The sequence below is a fragment of the Euprymna scolopes genome, chromosome 41, assembly GCF_053919585.1.
Source record: "Euprymna scolopes isolate OS-2025 chromosome 41, ASM5391958v1, whole genome shotgun sequence".
Lineage (NCBI taxonomy): Eukaryota > Metazoa > Mollusca > Cephalopoda > Sepiida > Sepiolidae > Euprymna > Euprymna scolopes.
In genome coordinates this window covers 9,747,881-9,766,564 of record NC_136522.1, presented here as the reverse complement: position 1 = coordinate 9,766,564, position 18,684 = coordinate 9,747,881, and the positions used below count along the sequence as shown (strand labels likewise).

At 33.7% G+C, this 18,684-nt stretch overlaps 1 protein-coding gene across 1 annotated transcript in view; it reads left to right on the top strand.

Annotated features, from left to right (window-relative positions):
- Positions 1-18,684, top strand: part of LOC145266341 (sperm axonemal maintenance protein CFAP97D1-like) — an 80,322-nt gene that overhangs the window by 41,793 nt on the left and 19,845 nt on the right. The window contains exons 2-4 of the mRNA XM_080121932.1: positions 3,651-3,731; positions 8,167-8,285; positions 10,584-10,767. Of these exons, the coding sequence (XP_079978058.1) occupies positions 3,651-3,731; positions 8,167-8,285; positions 10,584-10,767 (384 nt within the window). The remainder of the gene's footprint in view (positions 1-3,650; positions 3,732-8,166; positions 8,286-10,583; positions 10,768-18,684) is intronic.

Sequence of the window (18,684 nt, the reverse complement as noted above, 5' to 3'; positions counted from 1 at the left end):
CGTATTTTGCGATCGGGAAACGCCGGGCGGCTTGCTAGTATCACTATAAGTTTACAAAAAGATAAAAGACATTTTTAATGTGAAATGTTTATTTGGAAATTAGATTTTATTAGATTTTGGTACGAAAATGTTTTGTAAATTAGGAGACACAAGGCTAAGGATGTGTATGAAAACCTCAAAAGTAAAATTATTTTTTATTGAAAATATTATGGAGGTATAGTCTGTTTTAAAAACTATATCTCCTTCAAGAACGGTTATAAGATGCGTTTGCAATCGATATTTATTCAATAATCGACCAGTTTTCCTATCTAGCAAAAGTGCTTGAGGAATATTCGATTTTTGCATGTGCAGTTTATATAAAAAAAAAAATTTAAGTAGTTATCGCCTCAAATTTCGTTTTAATTTCGGTTCGCTGAAATTATTTCAAGTAAAGAGCATTAAAAACTATTTCCAAACAAAACAAAAAAACATGAACTGAACTTTTATTGACTATGGTAACATTTATTTCTTGTGTATTTATTTTTTCGGGTAGTCGTTTGTTGGCTTTTCTGCTAAACACTCTTACTAAATAATATCGACGAAATATCGAAAAACAAAGAAACAAAAACAGTTCTGAAAAATAATGAAGCTTTACTTACTTTAGTAAAATAATCCGAAACAGCAAAATGGGATATTAAAAATATATATATATATATATATATATATATATATATATACTAGCAAAAGTACCCGTCGTTGACTGGGTTTAAAAACAGCCTACAGAAAATGGACTCTGATTTAGGAAAGTATGATAGGTTATGAAAAGGAAGGGTTGCAAAGAGATAGCTTCGAATTTGGGGATATCAAAATCAAAGCAAAATATGATGAAAGTAAAAATAACATAGATAAACCCCAGAATTTATTATACCATACCTGTTCACACTGAAACACTTATCACAATATTCTGTGGATCTATATTAAAAAAATTTGTTAAACTTTGTGACCTATTTCCATTCTATGGAGGTCAGGCGCGAACGAACACCCCATAATTTTATTATACCATATTTCTTCAAACTGAAACATAATTATCAAAGTATACTTACGCAAATAGATATGAAAAGTCTTTGTTAAACTTTGTGCCATATTTCTATGGAGTACAGGCGCGAACGCAAAACCAGCATTTTATTATACCATCCCTATTTAAGTTGAAACATACTTATCAAAGTATTCTTATGTACATCTATATCAAAAACCCTTGTAAACGTTTTTTTTTTAATTTTTTATTTCCATATTTTGGGGGCCAGGCGCGAACGCTGACCCCACAATTTTTATGAACCACCGTTCTGCCAGATCAAACATACCCATTCCTGGTCCTCGATACATATTCTATCATTATGTGTAATCAGTTTGTTTAAATAGTCAACCATATAGGAGCCTATTCGTGACCACACACACACACACACACACACACACACACACACACACACACACACACACACACACAAAGACGTTCAGCTTTATATCATATACATATAAAGAACGTAGCAAGACACGTATATATATATATATATATATATATATATATATATATATATATATATATATATATATACTCTCCAATTATATAAATGCAACTTTGTGCGTGTAAGTTCGTTCCGAAACGGTGTAACAGATTTTCTTTAAAATTTGCAGTCTGGAAGTGATCTCAGTTAAGTTTTGTCTCACAATACCCCCGATAATTACCGATAATAGATAATCAAAACCGTTATTTTAATTTATCTATATTCGGTAAGGCCATTTTTTCATTGTCGTCGCTTAGCAACAATGATAGAAAAACGGGCCATGATAATTCTACTGAGGATAAGTTGATAGCGTGTTTTTTTTGTTTTGTTTTTTTTTCGTGACGTGGCCTATAGGTTCAAACTCTGCACGTAAATTTCGTGAGGGAAAGCATGCAAAAGAGTGAAGCTGAACAGTTTCTTTGTCTTCTTTGCAACTTGCATCCATCGTTACAATTTACTATGGAGGTCGAGGACTGTGGCTCTCTCCCATTCCTCGATGTTCGTGTTTCTAAAGTTGGTTCTATATTTGAGACCTCTGTATACAGAAAACCTACATTTACAGGGCTCTATCTTAATTGGTTTTCCTTTGCCCCTCAGTCTAGAAAAATAAACCTCATTAGCGCTCTTACACATCGTGCACTTATGATTTGTTCACCAAACCGTCTTGATACGGAACTTGGTGAAATCACAAATATTTTTCTTAGCAATGGATATCCCATAAATATAATAAAAACTACTATTGAACGTAAAATTGCTACATTTAATAGTGTTAAATGTATTGGTCCATCACGTTATCCCATTTATTTAAAATTACCATGGTTAGGTCTTGTTGTCCTTCATATTGTTAAAAGGATTTCTTCTGCTACTCAACGTTGTTTTCCAACTACTATGCTTAGAGTAGTTTACACAACTCGAACCTTTTTCTCTTCTTTTCGTAAAGATGTTTTGCCAACCATTCAAAAGAATTCTGTTGTTTATAAATTTGTTTGTCAGTGTGGAGCTGACTACGTTGGCAAAACATCCCAAAGATTGGAAATGAGAATATCCCAACATATCCCTCGGGATATTCGACTACACCAGGTTTCGAGAACATCCGGTCACTCCCAAGCTCATGAGTCCGCCATTGGTAATCACCTGATGAGTATAAATAGGTGTTCTGATCAATATTCCGATGGGTGGTTTTCTGTTTTATACTGTGCGAGGTCGAACTATCATCTCAATATCATTGAGGCGTTAGTCATTAATAACTCTCGACCTAGCCTGTGTAGACAAAAGATTTTGAAACATCAGTTGGAAGTAAAAAAACACCTGAACAGTGAGATTTTTTTTCCCTTACTGGTCTTCCAACTGAAACCAAATTCCCTTCTTCCCTCATTCGTTTCTTAGTTTTTAATTTATCATTCTGACGTTTCCTCTTAGAGGGTCAGACGATAAGGCCTTAAGGAAATTTTAATAATTTCACCTGCCCGTTTTTTTTTTTGTTTTTTTTTTTGGTATTTAAATTAAATTATGTTTCCTCTGAAATTTCTCCTTCCATTTTGCTGTACCAAGAATTTACTTACATATATCGTACTTTGGGGTAATTGCACAAAGTCCAGGGTAATTGCACTAACTAGCTAAAAATGTTCTTTTAGCAACCACGCATATAAAGAGCACTTTTTTTTTTAGTTGATGCAATTACCCAAAAGTACGGTATATATATATATATATATATATATATATATATATATATATATATATATATATATATATATATATATATATGTGTGTGTGTGTGTTTGTGTGTGTGTGTGTGTGTGTGTGCGTGTTACAGAAGACTAGAAAAACATCTGTATCGCCGGTTTCAAATCTAGTATAAAGATGACTAGTTTGGTCAATGATATCGAACTCTCTTCAGCCTCTGACTGTGTTCTTACCAGAACGTTATTTTCATTTTTATTTCTGCCTTTGAATTGTTTTTGGTTTTTGTAATATAAAGTTAAAACTGTTTTCTTCCCTCTAACTGATTCAAACAACCAGCTATCAGATATCTTGCTATTCAGGTTTAACTTTGAAAAAAAAAAAAATTTGATCGACATAAAGCTAAAACCGTTTTTGTTCTTCTTGCAGGTTGCCAACGTGACTTCAATGGTTGACACGAGACCACCGCAAACGTTCATGCATCTTCATCTCAAATTGAAAAAGTTGCAGGTGAGTGATGTCAGGCAACATTTATTCCTGAAAATGGTAGAACCATTAAACCAGCGAGTCTTCAACAAATGCGTAATATATTCGTAATTTCGTTCATTTATCCCATTTCAACATGTCGCACTTGAAAAATCTAAGACATAAAGGGCTATATGACTGGCTGTCTTTTTTCAACTTTTCAAACTCTATCTCCCCAAAAAGTCGCAGAGCGGTGCTAGGGGCCTCAAATGATTGGGGTTTTTTTTACAGACCGTTCTTTTATGGGTCTTCAGCCAGTTAAAATTGTTTTTAAGAGGTCAAAAATAGGTCAGAATTGAAAAAATCGTTAAAAATTTTGTATATTCATCTTAATTTATTTTTAATTATTTAACGCGTGTCACATTGGTACAGTGGTGACGTCACCAGCTTTGAATGTTTCAGTTTCAATTCTAGCTGATGGCATCCAAATATGGTCCATAATATCTCGTGCATTAACCGGAAGAACTTTTGAGAACAATGACAAACTGTAGGAGGCTGTGCAAAGCGAAGGGAATAGCATCTCCTCTTCAGTGTTCCACTTTGGTTAAGAGCATGTCTAAAAGGATTGATCTTTTAAATAAATCAAAAGTGAATGCGATTCCATCCTAAACATTTATTAAAGTAAATGTCTTGTTCTGTGTTATTAGTCTCGTTTAAGTCTCCTTGTTCAATTTTTCTTTGTTAAATATAGCAATAAAATGTATAAAATTTGTTTAGCCAATTTTTTTTTTTTTTGCTCACGAGTGTATATATATATATATATATATATATATATATATATATATATATATATACATACATATATATACTAGCAAAAGTACCCGTCGTTGACTGGGTTCAAAAACAGCCTACAGAAAATGGACTCTGATTTATGAAAGTATGAAAGGTTATGAAAAGGAAGGGTTGTAAAGAGATAGCTTCGAATTTGGGGGTATCAAAACCAAAGCAAAATATGATGAAAGTAAAAATAAAATAGATAAACCTCATAATTTATTATACCATATTCACACTGAAACACTTATCACAATATTCTGTGGATCTATATATATATATAAAAAAAAGCCTGGTTAAAGTTTGTGACCTATTTACATTCTCTGGAGGTCAGGTACGAACGAACACCCCATAATTTTATTATACCATATTTCTTCAAACCGAAACATAGTTATCATAGTATACTTATGCAGATAGATATGAAAAGTCTTTATTAAAGTTTGTCCCTATTTCCATTATATGGAGGCCAGGCGCGAACGCAGACCCCACAATTTTATTATACCATCTCTATTTAAGTTAAACATACTTATCAAAGGATTATTATGTACATCTATATCAAAAACCTTTGTAAACGTTTTTTTTTAGTTTTTTAATTTTTATTTCCATACTTATGGACCAGGCGCGAACGCAGACCCCACAATTTTAATGAACCAACGTTCTGCCAGATCAAACATACCCAGTCTTGTGTCTCAATACATCTTCTATCAGTATATGTAATCAGTTTTTTAAAATAGTCAACCATATAGGAGCCTATTCGTGACCAGACACACACGCGCACATTCAGCTTTATATATATATATATATATATATACACTCATGAGCAAAAAAAAAAAAAAATGGGCCAAGAGTGAAAGAAGGAAGAAATCGATTTTTCAATATTTTTCCATGAATTTTGTTAATTTTAACTGAAAATCTCTAATTTGCAGATCATTATTATTGTAGCATATAATAATAAGTGTAAAAATTAATCCCTAAAATGGTAAGACCACATCTTGGCGAGGATATAAAAAATTAATTGCAGGATTAAGGCAGTCCAAAATGACTTACAAGCAGATTTTTGATATTTTAAGAAAAGAAAATGTGAAAACATCTGTTTCTGTAGTGAAGCGAATTGGTCAAAGGTTCAAAGTCGAAGGCTTGGTAAAAGGAAAATCTGTCTTTGGTCGCCCTAGAGCATCCACTTTGAAGGACGACCACAGGCTTAACTTAACTGACACACACGCACACATACGCACACGCAGACACACACATACGCACACACAGACATTCAGCTTTATATTATAGATATATATCATATTTAAGCGTATTTTACGTGCCCCTTCACCGCTAGTATAAAATAAACAGACAAACTGTTTTAAAACACGCTGAGATGCAAAATATTTTTTTTTTTTTTATTCAAGTTTAAATACTAATTACTATCGCATTTGAAATCCTTCGTCAGGGAAAGTCTCCTTTAGTTTTGTTGGCTTTTTTTTCTCTCTCTCTTTTTTTTTTTTTTTTTTTTTTTTTTTCCTCGGAACTAAAAAGTCGATTCTCGTATTGTGTTATCAAGGCTGCGTTAGGCCTTAATGCGCGTATAACTCTCTATTTTTAAGCCGGAAAGGCGCGTGTTCGCCAAATCTAAAGTGGAAAATGTGTCGGCTAGTAGAAGCATCTTGGAATAAATGAAAAACCTAGAATAAACAGACAAACTGTTTTAAAACACGTTGAGATGCAAAGGAGGGTTTTATTTTCTTTCTTTTTTTTTATTTCCTTTAATTTTTTTTTTTTTAATCTTTTTTTACCAACTACTTAAACATCGTCCTGCAGCTGTTCTACTTATATGCGTATCAGCCCAAAAGTTGTCAGGTGTTGCCTGTTGCCCTACAAGATGCAGGTACTATACTTTTCATAATCTGTATAGTTTAGATTCTTACAATATATTTTAAACGTGTTGCCTTTAAATTACATGCGTAATACTAAATAGATTTTTAACTCGAAACATCTCTCATTAAATAAAATATTTTTTTAAAGCGTGTTATCTGAATGTAATTAAAAAGTGTATTATTTTAGTAAAATTTTCAAAAGTTTCAGTCGATATAACCTCTGACCTTCTTCGTGTCTATCTTATCGAACTCGGGAATCTTTCTGTCGAACTCTAAAATAGGGAATAGGCACAGAATTTCGAATCGAATCTTTTATTTAATCCACGGGATCCTTGACCTGTGGCGTTGTGGATAAAATACTTTGTAAAAATTCAGTGGAAAGCTACACTCTTCTGGGTGTTGAATATTCAATCCTCGGTACGAGCGGCATTCAAAATACTTTTTTTTTTTACGAGGAAGTTGCCACTTATGAAGGCCTGAAAGCCCACTCGGGGATAATTTTAATTGCGAATTACTAAGGATTTCTATTTAGTATTGACTGTGAATTATAAAGAAAGCTCCGTTCGAAATTCCTTGCAGATTCCCGAGTTCGACAGAAAGATTCCAAAGTTCGATTTCAGTCATCTTAAGAACATGGTCTAACAAGGAATAAGATAGAATGAAGTAGTACGAGTCAATATCAAACATAATGAACTTGCGCATGCGCATTCGTGAAACAGTAAACAGATAAAGATCCGATGACTCCCACGTATCAATTTTTCAATTTTGACCCACTAGCTGCCTCTTTTTCGCGTGAAAACGGATAAAAAAGTTTCCACCTGTCTAAATATCCCATATACCAAATTTCAAGCCTGTAAATCAAAAATTCGTTGAGTATATAGGTTGAGAAGTGTCCTCACATACATTCTAACTTTATATATATATATATATATATATATATATATATATATATATATATATATATATATATATATAAACATGTTATATACATGTTTAATCTGAAAAGGAAACACTAGATAAATGGATAGTCCTTAATCCGCGGAGTTTCGAAGAAATACTCTCCTTCTCATCAGAGAGTAGGAATTAGCAAAATGCGGGATCGGATTTTGCATGCAGAAGTATTTGATGAAACAACAAGTAAGTCAAAGATCTTACTCGAAAACAAAATAAGTTAAGCAGAGGGAATATATGACAGAAAAATATAAAGAAAAAGGTGATTACACATGGAAGATAAAAATGTTTTTATCTTCCACCAGACTATCCATTTATCTAGTGTTTCCTTTTCAGATTAAACATGTTTTTAACTCATTTCAAAGTGTTTTTTAACATATTTCATTAACTGTTTGCTCATATTATAAGCTCTAATTCCTATTTGGTTTTATCGAGCTTTTATATCTGGCTGAGATAATTTTATAAATATTAATTCTTTAATATTTATAATTTACTTTAATTTTACCATTTATAATTTACTTTAATTTTCATTATATATATATATATATATATATATATATATATATATATATATATATATATATATATATATATATATATATATAGGAAAACAATAAGAATGGAAAATGAAGTCGCAAAAACTATATATTGGTGAATATAGAATATAGAGATTTCAGCAGGACCTGAAAGAGATGGGCATATATATATATATATATATATATATATATATATATATATATATATATATATATATATATATATATATATGACACACACACACACACACACACACACACACACACACATATATATATATATATATATATTTGCAGCTGGAAGAGGACCGTCTTGATGTTATTGAAAGGGACAATAAACTCCTTCTAGAAAAAATGGCTTATATTATGCGCACGAAAGGAAGAGTTGACAATTATAATGACTACACAAATAAAAGGTAAGTGTTTTTTTTGTTTTCTTTATTCCTTTATATACATTAATCCAAACAGAACTTCCATGAACATAGTTTATTTCCATGAACATAGTTTATTTCCAAGGACCACCTATCTGCAGAACACAGTACCATATGACTGCTTACCCGCTGGTTACAATATAATTATCTTCAAGCCAAATATTTTTTAAGCTTACCTTTGAAATAATCAAATTCTTACATGTCCTCCAGTTGTTTATTGTCTGAGAATATAATAAACTCTCGAGTTGCTTTTGACCTCGGTGAGTGATGACTTATTTATATTTAAAAATGTAAGAAGATTACTGTGGCATAATGATAAGGACATTTGGAGGGAGATCTCCAACTTTATAAAACCAGGGATCCGAACTTACTGCTACAAAAAATCCAAGCCAATGAAACCATCGAACCTATCATATTTTGAACTGGAGATAATGTTAGTGATTCTATTCTTTGTTTTTGTCCTTTTTTTGTTGTTGTTGTTGATAGGTATTAATCTCTCTCTCTCTCTCTCTCTCTCTCTCTCTCTCTCTCTCTCTCTCTCTCTCTCTCTTGTTCTTTAGGCACAGATAAAGAGGGGGGAATTTATTGATAGTGGTTTCAGCTAAACGCATATTTTTCGTGGAAGTTTAGCGAGGGGGGATGACCATAGATTGGAGCTCAGACGAGCATTTGCCATGAAAATAACAATAAAGCAGAGACAGGCTCGCAACGTTTCTTCTGTGCGAAAGAGGTTGCAGGGAAGAGAAAAGAACATCCCTCCACTAGACTACGAAGTCTATTTTGAACTCTGTCAAGGCAGGATCAAGTTTTCTAGCAGGTCCTGCCCAGATATGGCAACAGTACTCCCTCCTTGGACGGGTTGTCTTTTCAGTAACTTTATTTACCGATGTTTCCCATTGGCAAGCTGCAACGCTGCTTCTAGATTAATGGATTCTGATCGCCTCTACTGGGAGCCATAACCGTCCATGGACCGTCTTTTTCTCTCTCGACTTCGATCGCATCGGCTCTCTCTCTCTCTCTCTCTCTCTCTCTCTCTCTCTCTCTCTCTCTCTCTCTCTCTCCCTCTCGCTCTCACTCTCGCTCTTGCTCTCGATCTCTGACTGATCAAATCATACGTCTCTTTTTCAAAACCTCACCGTAAGATTACGTCAGACTCTAGAGATAAATCTATTTTTAAATTATTGTTTATGTTCTACATTCTTTTCTATTAAACATCTTAACATAATTTTTTTTCTGTAAATAATTATTTTGCTATAACATTCTAATTTTACAAATATTACAACGATTGTAACAATCGTCAACTAGTTCACTTCCGGCGATGCCCTGCTGATATCAAACAACCTCTCTGCTACTGCTGTTTCTATGCTACTACTAGACCAATCACTGATCCCCTGCTTAAAACGTTAACAGCGATAATAATCCTCTTTTTGTCGTTAACTACATATTTTTTTAGATATTTTATTCGTCGATGCAAATGTTCTGCTGGTTTGGTGCTTCTGCATTATATAATTGGATATTTAAAATATACATTTTAAGTAAAAAAAAAAAAAAAACGCTATTACGTAATGAAGTGTCATGTCTAAATTAGTAAAAAAAACCCCAAAAAACTCGAAAAATGATCAGGTAAAAAAATAATAAGAAAAAAATAATACAATATAACTGACTTTTGTTTTTTCTTATTGCTGCAAATTCCGTATGACAAACTGACTTTTCTCCCTATTTCCAATTGAAAAATGACGGATCGAGAATATACGAGATTAGCGATCTTTTTTTTTCTGTAGAAAGTAGTTATAGCAGATTTTCACGTCGATCAATTTTTGTAATTTGGGGATTTTTTTTTACTAATTTCGACGTGACGCGTCAGTACGTAATAGTGTTTTTATTTAAAATGCATTTTATATCCAATTATAATGCACGAACCGTAAATTTGATTTTAAATTTTAATTTATAAATTTAAGAACCCAATAGAAGGTAGACTTTTTCTTATGTAAAAAGATTTTCTAAATCAATTAAGTTTCGACGATATACGTCATCATCAGGCATAGAAACAGTTCATTTTTTTCTCTCCTACTTCATCCTGCTTTCTCGTGACATCATGTTACCAGAAACGTAAAGTCCTTGTGGTCTTTAATGGTGATTGTTTTTTTCAAATGTTCCAATCAGAACAATCGCGTGGCTCATTTGAAATGAATGAGTTGTTGCTATTTTTTTTTTATTTTTTTTTAATTCCACGTTGTATACAATGCTTTTTCATTGTTAATTACGTATTTTGTTTGTTTCTAGTTTGAATGCCGAAAAGCGAGAAAGGGAACAGCTGCGCATTAGCGTTGAAAACAAAAACATTCTGCGCAGGATCCTCAATCGCCAACCGGTCTACAGTCATCGGGCGTGGTTGGAAGACTGGAAGAAGAATCGCCTCCACTTGAACAAGATTTCCCATTTTCCCAACGAATGGTGGAAAAAAACGGTAAGAATTTTTCTTCTTCATCCATCCAATAATATTTTATAATAATTTGGTTGTTTTATTGCCGAATCCAGTCATTTTGTTATTTCATGCCAAATCCGGTCATTTTGGTGTTTAGTTGGGTAGTTTTGTTTTACGGTAGGTATCACTATTTCCTTGTGTAAAATGGACAAATTTTTACACAAAATCAGCGACGTCATCATTTTATGTGTAAATTAAATTGTGTGTCAAGTTTTTGTTTCAATTTTTTTTTTCTTTGTTTTTTAATCTTTTAATTTTTTTTTTTTTTTAATCTTCAAATATTTTGGTTAATTTTTTTTATTATTTGTTTATTTCCGGACTATTATCCTCATCTTTATAGTTATTGTTTCACGACGTTTCGGCCGACTATTCCTCTGGCCTTCGTCGGGTGGTCAACTGCATCTTCAGTAATTACTACTTTCCATAATTGTTGTCTTCTCAGAACGTTTGGGCCAGCTTTGGGTAGGATTGAAACAGCTATCTTCAGACAATGCCCACCTGGAACTGTAGAGATTCAACGTCTCTATCCACTACGCCACGGACCCCGAAGGATACTGATGAGGATAATAGTTTACAAATAAAAAAATATATATACAAATTACTCATCTAAAAACGAATTCCAATAATCAAATAATATATTTGGTTTAGTTGTTTGATTTTATGACATATCAACCATTTTCGGGTTACCTCATTTTCGTATTTGGTTTGGTAGTTTTTGTTTTACGGTAGATATCATCATTTCCTTGTGTAAAGATGCCAAATTTTTGTTACAAGAAAAGGGTCCCCTTTTCCTGTAAGTAAGAAGAACATTAGATAAGTGGAAAATGAGATTAGGATAGACCGAGATTCGAACTTTGTAAGCAAGGTTCAGAAATAGATTTAGATAATGGAATGTTAGAAGTTTCGCATTGTTAAATTTCATATAAAATAGTTTAGATATTGTTTGTTTGTTTGTTTGTTTGTTTGTAAAAAGAATTGTTCATTCTTTTATGGAAATTGAATTTAAAAAGGTCAGCTAAAAAAAATAATGAACAATACAATTTAAAAATATATTGAAAATAGGTTAGTGAGAATTCTTTGTCTGCAGAAGTGTGTTTTGGGAACATGAGCCGAGCCACGTATGTTTAAGCCACGTGAGTCGATCACGTTTAGAGCCATACATGTGACGTCATAGCAGAAAGTGAGATTCTCAATAATAGAAGCTATGATTAGCAGACAGTCAGTCGAAGATCAGAGGCAGTCGAATCCGGATCGAACAGTCAGCAGGGTCGGTCGGAAAGAGCTGACATGATCAGAGGAGGGTCCCTTTAGAAGCGAAGGGAGAACGTTTAATCATGTAGAACGACTTTGAATTCATTGACGTCATCATCATTCGATCGGACGATCCGATAATAAAGAAGTTATTATCATGTTTTTGTAAAACTGTGTCGTGTCATCATTCAACAGCAAAATGAACTTTGTCTCCCTCATCGTTATTATGAACTTTATGTAACTCTCCCAAGAATGTGCATCCCCATCTCAACCCTTGCTAATATATGTTATAAGAAACCACAGAACGGTAATATGTATAAATGTCCCCTTCTCTCTTCTCTCCCTCATCGTTACTTCTGTATTAGTGTCGCCTATGCAATTTTACACAAAATCAACGACGTCATCATTTTGTGTGTAAATTAAATTGTACGTAAATTTGACAAATTGTCAAAGACGTCTAAAAATGGGTAAATAGAAGTAACGTCTTTTTGTTATTGTTTTGTTTTCTTTGCTTTTGATATATATACACAAATACGAAGTGCCTTCAATAAGTTTCCAGACTTTTTTTCGTGTAGCCACTTTTATTAATAGTACACACATGAAACTTTAGTCCCCTTTCGAAGTAATCTCCTCCGGCTGCAATGCACTTGTTGTGCCGTTCGAACAACTTCTGGAAGACCCTATGGAAGTCCTCTTGAGAAAGCGTGTCAGTGGCCCTCGTCACAACACCTCAATTGTCTCATAACTGAAGCTGGATTTTCTCCACATTAAAAACCGACTTTGTGCCTAACTCTGCCCTCGTGGAGAAGCAATTAAATAGGAATAATTATTTTTATAATATTAAATTATTTTTTAATTCTAGAAATTGGTAAAAAAAATGTATGCTTCAAGTTCTTTATATCTTCAAATATTTAATTATGGTGTTTTGTTTGGTTTGGTGTTGTTTGTAAGAAATTCTGCAGACATAAGCAAGTTTTTTATTGGGCGGTTTCTCTGCCCACGGATTTATTTTAACCAATCAAATTACATGGTATAAATAACTGCCGAGAATGTTCTTTGTCGCCAAATCCCCTTTTCAGATCAGAATCCAAAAAGGACATAGCGTTGGACACACGTGGATTTCTCACTCGAATCGAGGCAGCGAAAATACTTTGCTGCTTCGAGACGTTTTTAATGCCTAGACGTGAAGCAGAACATTACCAATGCCCTTAAGTAGGGCGAATTTATATCTGCACGCTTGTGCTTCAATTTAATGCGTGTCAAGACGAAATTAAGGTCTACAGTTTGACCTGTCATTTGTCCACCATTGGACAGAGTCTACAAGGACTCCTCGTGTATGCCCAGCTAGCAGCATCCATCTTGGAAGACACCTCTACATCTCCAACCTGCGCACTACTTCGTCAGCGGGAATTCTACCCAGCCTTTATCGAAGACTAACTATTATTCCCTTCGGGAATGTTACCAGCCCATAGTCGCAGATAGCTGAAGATGGCGCACTTTTTGCAACATGGACCTTTTTTACTTTAATAAAATTTACGTTGAAGTCTTAAGGTGAGCTTGTTGTAATTTCTGTTTGGTTTTCTTCCATTCTGCCAAAAAACCTTGTGAGAGAAAATCTCACAGGTTGTTTTGTTTTACGGCATATCAACACTTTTCGATTAGTTTAATGTCGAATCCGGTCTTTTTTTTTTTTTTTTTTTTTTTTTGCAAAAGTTTTATGTTTGAAATTTTTTTTATATATATTCATATATTTATACATACGCCATATCAACACTTTTCGGTTTATTTAATGCTGAATCCGGTCATTAATCCATTTACTTCGATGTCTTCAACACCCCCTATCTGCCGCCTCTCCTCGTCGTATTTTGACAACGTAGCCACACCTAACCCCCACCTCACAAATCTTGTCGCGGCATGATTTCTTATTGATGTCATTATCGTCTTGTCTTTTATTCTTTGATTTATTAACTTGAAAGCCGTCGTTGTCATCTCAACGGGACACGCACTATTTGACAAAAAGGTGGATTCATCCGCCTTTCTGGCTATCGTCGTCTCAAGGCCGTCTTTTGTATAGAGTTGGTCGGTCTCCAGAGTACAAGCGAAATAAAATCGTACGTTCTATGCGAATTAAGACACTTAACGATGAACCTCTCTAATTTCTGTATATATATATATATATATATATATATATATATATATATATATATATATATATATATATATATATATATATATAAAACGCACTTTGTATGCATGACACTAATTGTTGAGACTCATCAATGAGACACGCACTATTTGAGAAAAGGGTGGATTCATTCGCCTTTCTGGCTATCGTCGTCTCAAGGACGTCTTTTGTATGGAGTCGGTCGGCCTCCAAAGTACGAGCGAAATAAAATCGTACGTTCTATGCAAATTGAACGTGTGATCTACCGTTTCAATGTATTTTTTGTAATAAAATACATGATTTCATATAACATAAATTCAAAAAAAGTTAGAATTAAGACACTAATTTCTGTATATATATATATATATATATATATATATATATATATTTTTTTTTTTTTTTTTTACACAGTGATCACCACTTATCAAGGCCCGGAAGCCACTCAGGGATAAGGGTTATTGCAAGTACATTACGTTAGTGTGGAGATTTGATGAAGTGTTTACTTAAGGGGGCGGTTCATTAGGAATTTGTTAATCCAAGTTGTAGTCCGGTGGGAAGCAGGCAGACGGAACAGAGTTCCACAGGCGTGCAGTTCTAAGAAAGAAGCTTTGTTCATAGAATCCGCGTTTTGATTTAGGCACAGATATAGAGTGGGGGAAATTTTTCACAGTGGATTCAGCTAGACGGGTGTTTTTCGTGAAAGATTGGCGAGGGTGGGGGACCAGAGATTGGAGTTCAGACAAGCACCTGCCATGGAAATAACGATAAAACAAGGATAGGCTCGCAACGTCTCTTTTGTGGGAGAGAGATGCAGGGTAGAGAAAAGGGCATCCCCCACTAAGCCACGAAGTCTATTTTGTACTCTGTCAAGGCAGGATAGGCTGTTTTTAGCAGCTCCTGCCCAGATATGGCAACAGTATTCCATCCTTTTATATATAAAACGCACTTTGTATGTATGACACTAATTGTTGAGACTCATGACAAAAAATACAAGTAAAAACTAGTAAAATGAAATTAATTCTTCATAATTTTTTCTCTGTATTGAAGAGGAAGAATCAGGGTTTAAATCGCATATAAACATTCTTTATTTTACACTGAAATTCGAGGAGTAAAAGTACAAGAAATATTGTAAAAGGAAAAAGGAGGATGTTTGAAGGAGTGATAGATAGATAGATAGAATGATAGATAGATAGATAGATATATAATCAATCATCATTTCTGATGACCTAAAGAAAAAAAAAACACTCACCATTGACGTTTTATTATAAAATGGAATAAGTATGAAACTAATTTTCAACCACCCATAAAAAAACAAAAAAAAAAAAAAAAAAAAAAACAAGTAAAAACTAGTAACGTGAAATTAATTCATCGTAATTTTTACTGTCTGCTGAAGTGGAAGAATCAGCGTTGGAATCGCATATAAACATTCTTAATAAAATGGACAAAATTGATTTGAACGTCACAAAATAACCAAAACATAAAAATGAGAAAATAACAATAGCGTCGTAAATATATATAAAAAAAAACAGGTCTTATAAAACATTAAAAAATATAGGGGAAAAAATTTAGAACAAAAATACATTATATTTTTTTTTTTTTAAGTTTTTGTTCAATCATTATTCAAATGAAATATAACAGTAAAAGTCTTATCTTTGGCTTGAAATATTATGAAAAAGACATATATAGATGTGTATATCCAGAAAATTTTCACATTTAAGCAGACAACACCTAAAACAATTAATTTCCGGTTTGATATGCAGCCTGTGAACTGACAAAATTTCCTTTATTATTAATTTTCAATCTCGTAATTTGTAGCCCTCCCCCAAAAAGTAATATTTTAATTATTTTTATTAAGTTCCTTTTTGTTCCAGAAAATATCAATATTTAATTCCTAAAACTAAGTTTCTTTTTAGGCTTAAGTAAATCCTTAAATTAAATTTATCGGCAACTGTTTTTCAATTAAAAATTTTGTTGTATATTGAACGCGACAGCTCCCGGTTTTTAGTTAGAAACGAAGTAATTAGGGTCGAATATTATTATTGAAGGAAAATCCCGGAATCGAACGCAGTTATTAAAAGTTAAAATGAATACATTGTTGTTAGTTAGATACGATTCCAGGGATGCAGTGAATTATCCAATTTAATGAGGAATGCAAATAAAAAATAACTTATAAAACAACAACAAAATGCGGTAAACAGAAAATTGTGTTGGTTTAATTTGGGTCGAGCAGAAATAATGAAACAATGGAATTAAAGAATGCCCACAGAGAAAATCTGGGACTTGTGTGGCCAGGACACGTGTTGGAAGCATGTGTATGGAATTCACATGTTTGGCCCGCGTGCTAACATCATAAAGAAGTATAGAATTAATATATACACTTAAATTAGACTAGAAAATAGTCAGTCCGAGTAGCCCGAGTGATTCGGGAAGAGAGGAGCAGTTAGTTCGGCAGAGCGGATCAGAGAGATTGACCGAGCTAGCTGAAACTCCTAAGAAAGCGAAGGGGGTCAGGAAAAACAATAGTGTAGCAACTTAGCAGGCATCGAATTCCAATCAGCAGTTGGATGAATAAACGCCTTGTGTTTGTTATGTAAGCCTTTTGTCTTCATTCGTCTTTCAACCACAAGGTAATGTGTTTTGTCTTTATTGTTTTGTAGAAAGAATTTTGTATTGAAAAAAAAACTCTTCCATGGGTTGACTGTATCCCCCTCTTCGATAATGCATCCCCTTCCTGCTTAAAGAACTTTCATTAACACTTTTCTTAACATCTATCTCTCAGCTCCACTGCCCCAATAATTTTTTTCGGGAATAATCTAACATGAATCTCATCTTTGGAGATTTTAAAAGTTGGACATAAATAGCATTTAAGATGACATATCAAACTTTGATTCTGAGTTGCCAATTTTGATTTGTTATTGTTGGGCAAATTGCTCTACAATAGATACAATTTATTGTAGAAAATTATTCCGCTCAAACAACTAGTAATGTATAAAAAAATAATCAAAATCAACAAGAATGATTACTCATGATTACTGAATAAAAAAAAACGTTATCTTCCTTAAAACTAAAATTGTGTTTCTTTTTACAAAAAAAAATGCAAGAAATAAGAATAAAAAAAAAAACAAACAAAAATTACTGCATTTCGGGCAGCTTCATGTAGGTATAGTTTGCGACCTAATTTTGGCTATACAACCTCTTCGTGGCTAATTCGACGAGATGTTCTCTTCTTCTCGGCACCCGAACGGGGACTGAGAAGACACGATCTGAAGCTGTTTCATCGAAGATTTCGGTTAAACCGACACAAAGCAATAGACTGTCACTTCACATCTATCTTTCAGCTCCAGTGTCATAATGTTGCATTGTTATCTATATATATAAAAGCGAAAATGTATATATGTATGTATGTATGTATGTATGTATATTTGTGTGTGTGTGTGTGTGTATATGTGTATTGGGGTGGAGAGGGCTCCCGTAAGCCGTGGTGAAGGCAACCTTTCTAGGAGAAGCAAATCTCTGATTTAAAAAACCATAAAGCGGGAGACCAGTACCCGCATTAAGCTGGTCTGCAGTTTAATTTGTTGCTGGCTATCTTGCTCTTGCTTGTTGCTGGATCTCAACATTTTGAACCGAGTGAGAGAGACTTAGCTGTCGTACAAAGCTAAGACTCTGTAATATCATCTGCGTATAGATACTCCCTCAGGTATTTGGGCTCATGGATTTTAAATGTCTGAGGGAGTGGCACTCGTCTGACAAGACGTTGCAATCATCATGTATGTATGTATGTATTACGCTTTTCCTCGATGTCCACAAAAGGCTTTTTTCAGAGAAGCGCTTGCTCGGTTCACAACTTCTTAAAACTTTTTATATCATCTATAAATTGTAATATCTCAGAGTTACCCACGGAGCTCGCCTGTCTATTTAATTTTATTGACTTTCAAACGTTAATTATTCGACATTTCCCGCATCGGCACGCGTTACATTCTGTTGTCAGTATAAAAAAGCGAAACTCGACTCTAATCACAGGCCGAAAGCCAGTTGTCTCAAGAGAGCTAAGTAACGTTTGTTCAATGTCGACTTCGTCATATCAGACTGTAGCTTTCATTTCGCTCCTCCTAATAAACAGGGAGCGGATTTTTAAAAACAAACAAACCGATTTATTCACCTCATTCAAAACTGTCCCGCACAAAATAACTGCTGAATACCTATCGCCGTCACGTCAATCAAAAACGCGCACCTGTTTTTTTTTTTTAACACTTTACTATTTTCCAACTGCGCGTCGTGAAGGCTTCGTTTTTTTTTTGTTTTTTTTCACATTTTCGGGGGTTTTTTCACATACCCCGAAAAACACCCGGGCAACGCCGGGTACCCCTCGCTAATCTCTAATAAGGGATTAGAAGAGATGACGTATTATTATAGAGTTAATGTCGTGTGTGATCGTCTAGTTGTTCTGTCTATTTGTTCATATGCCGTTGTGTGTGTAACAT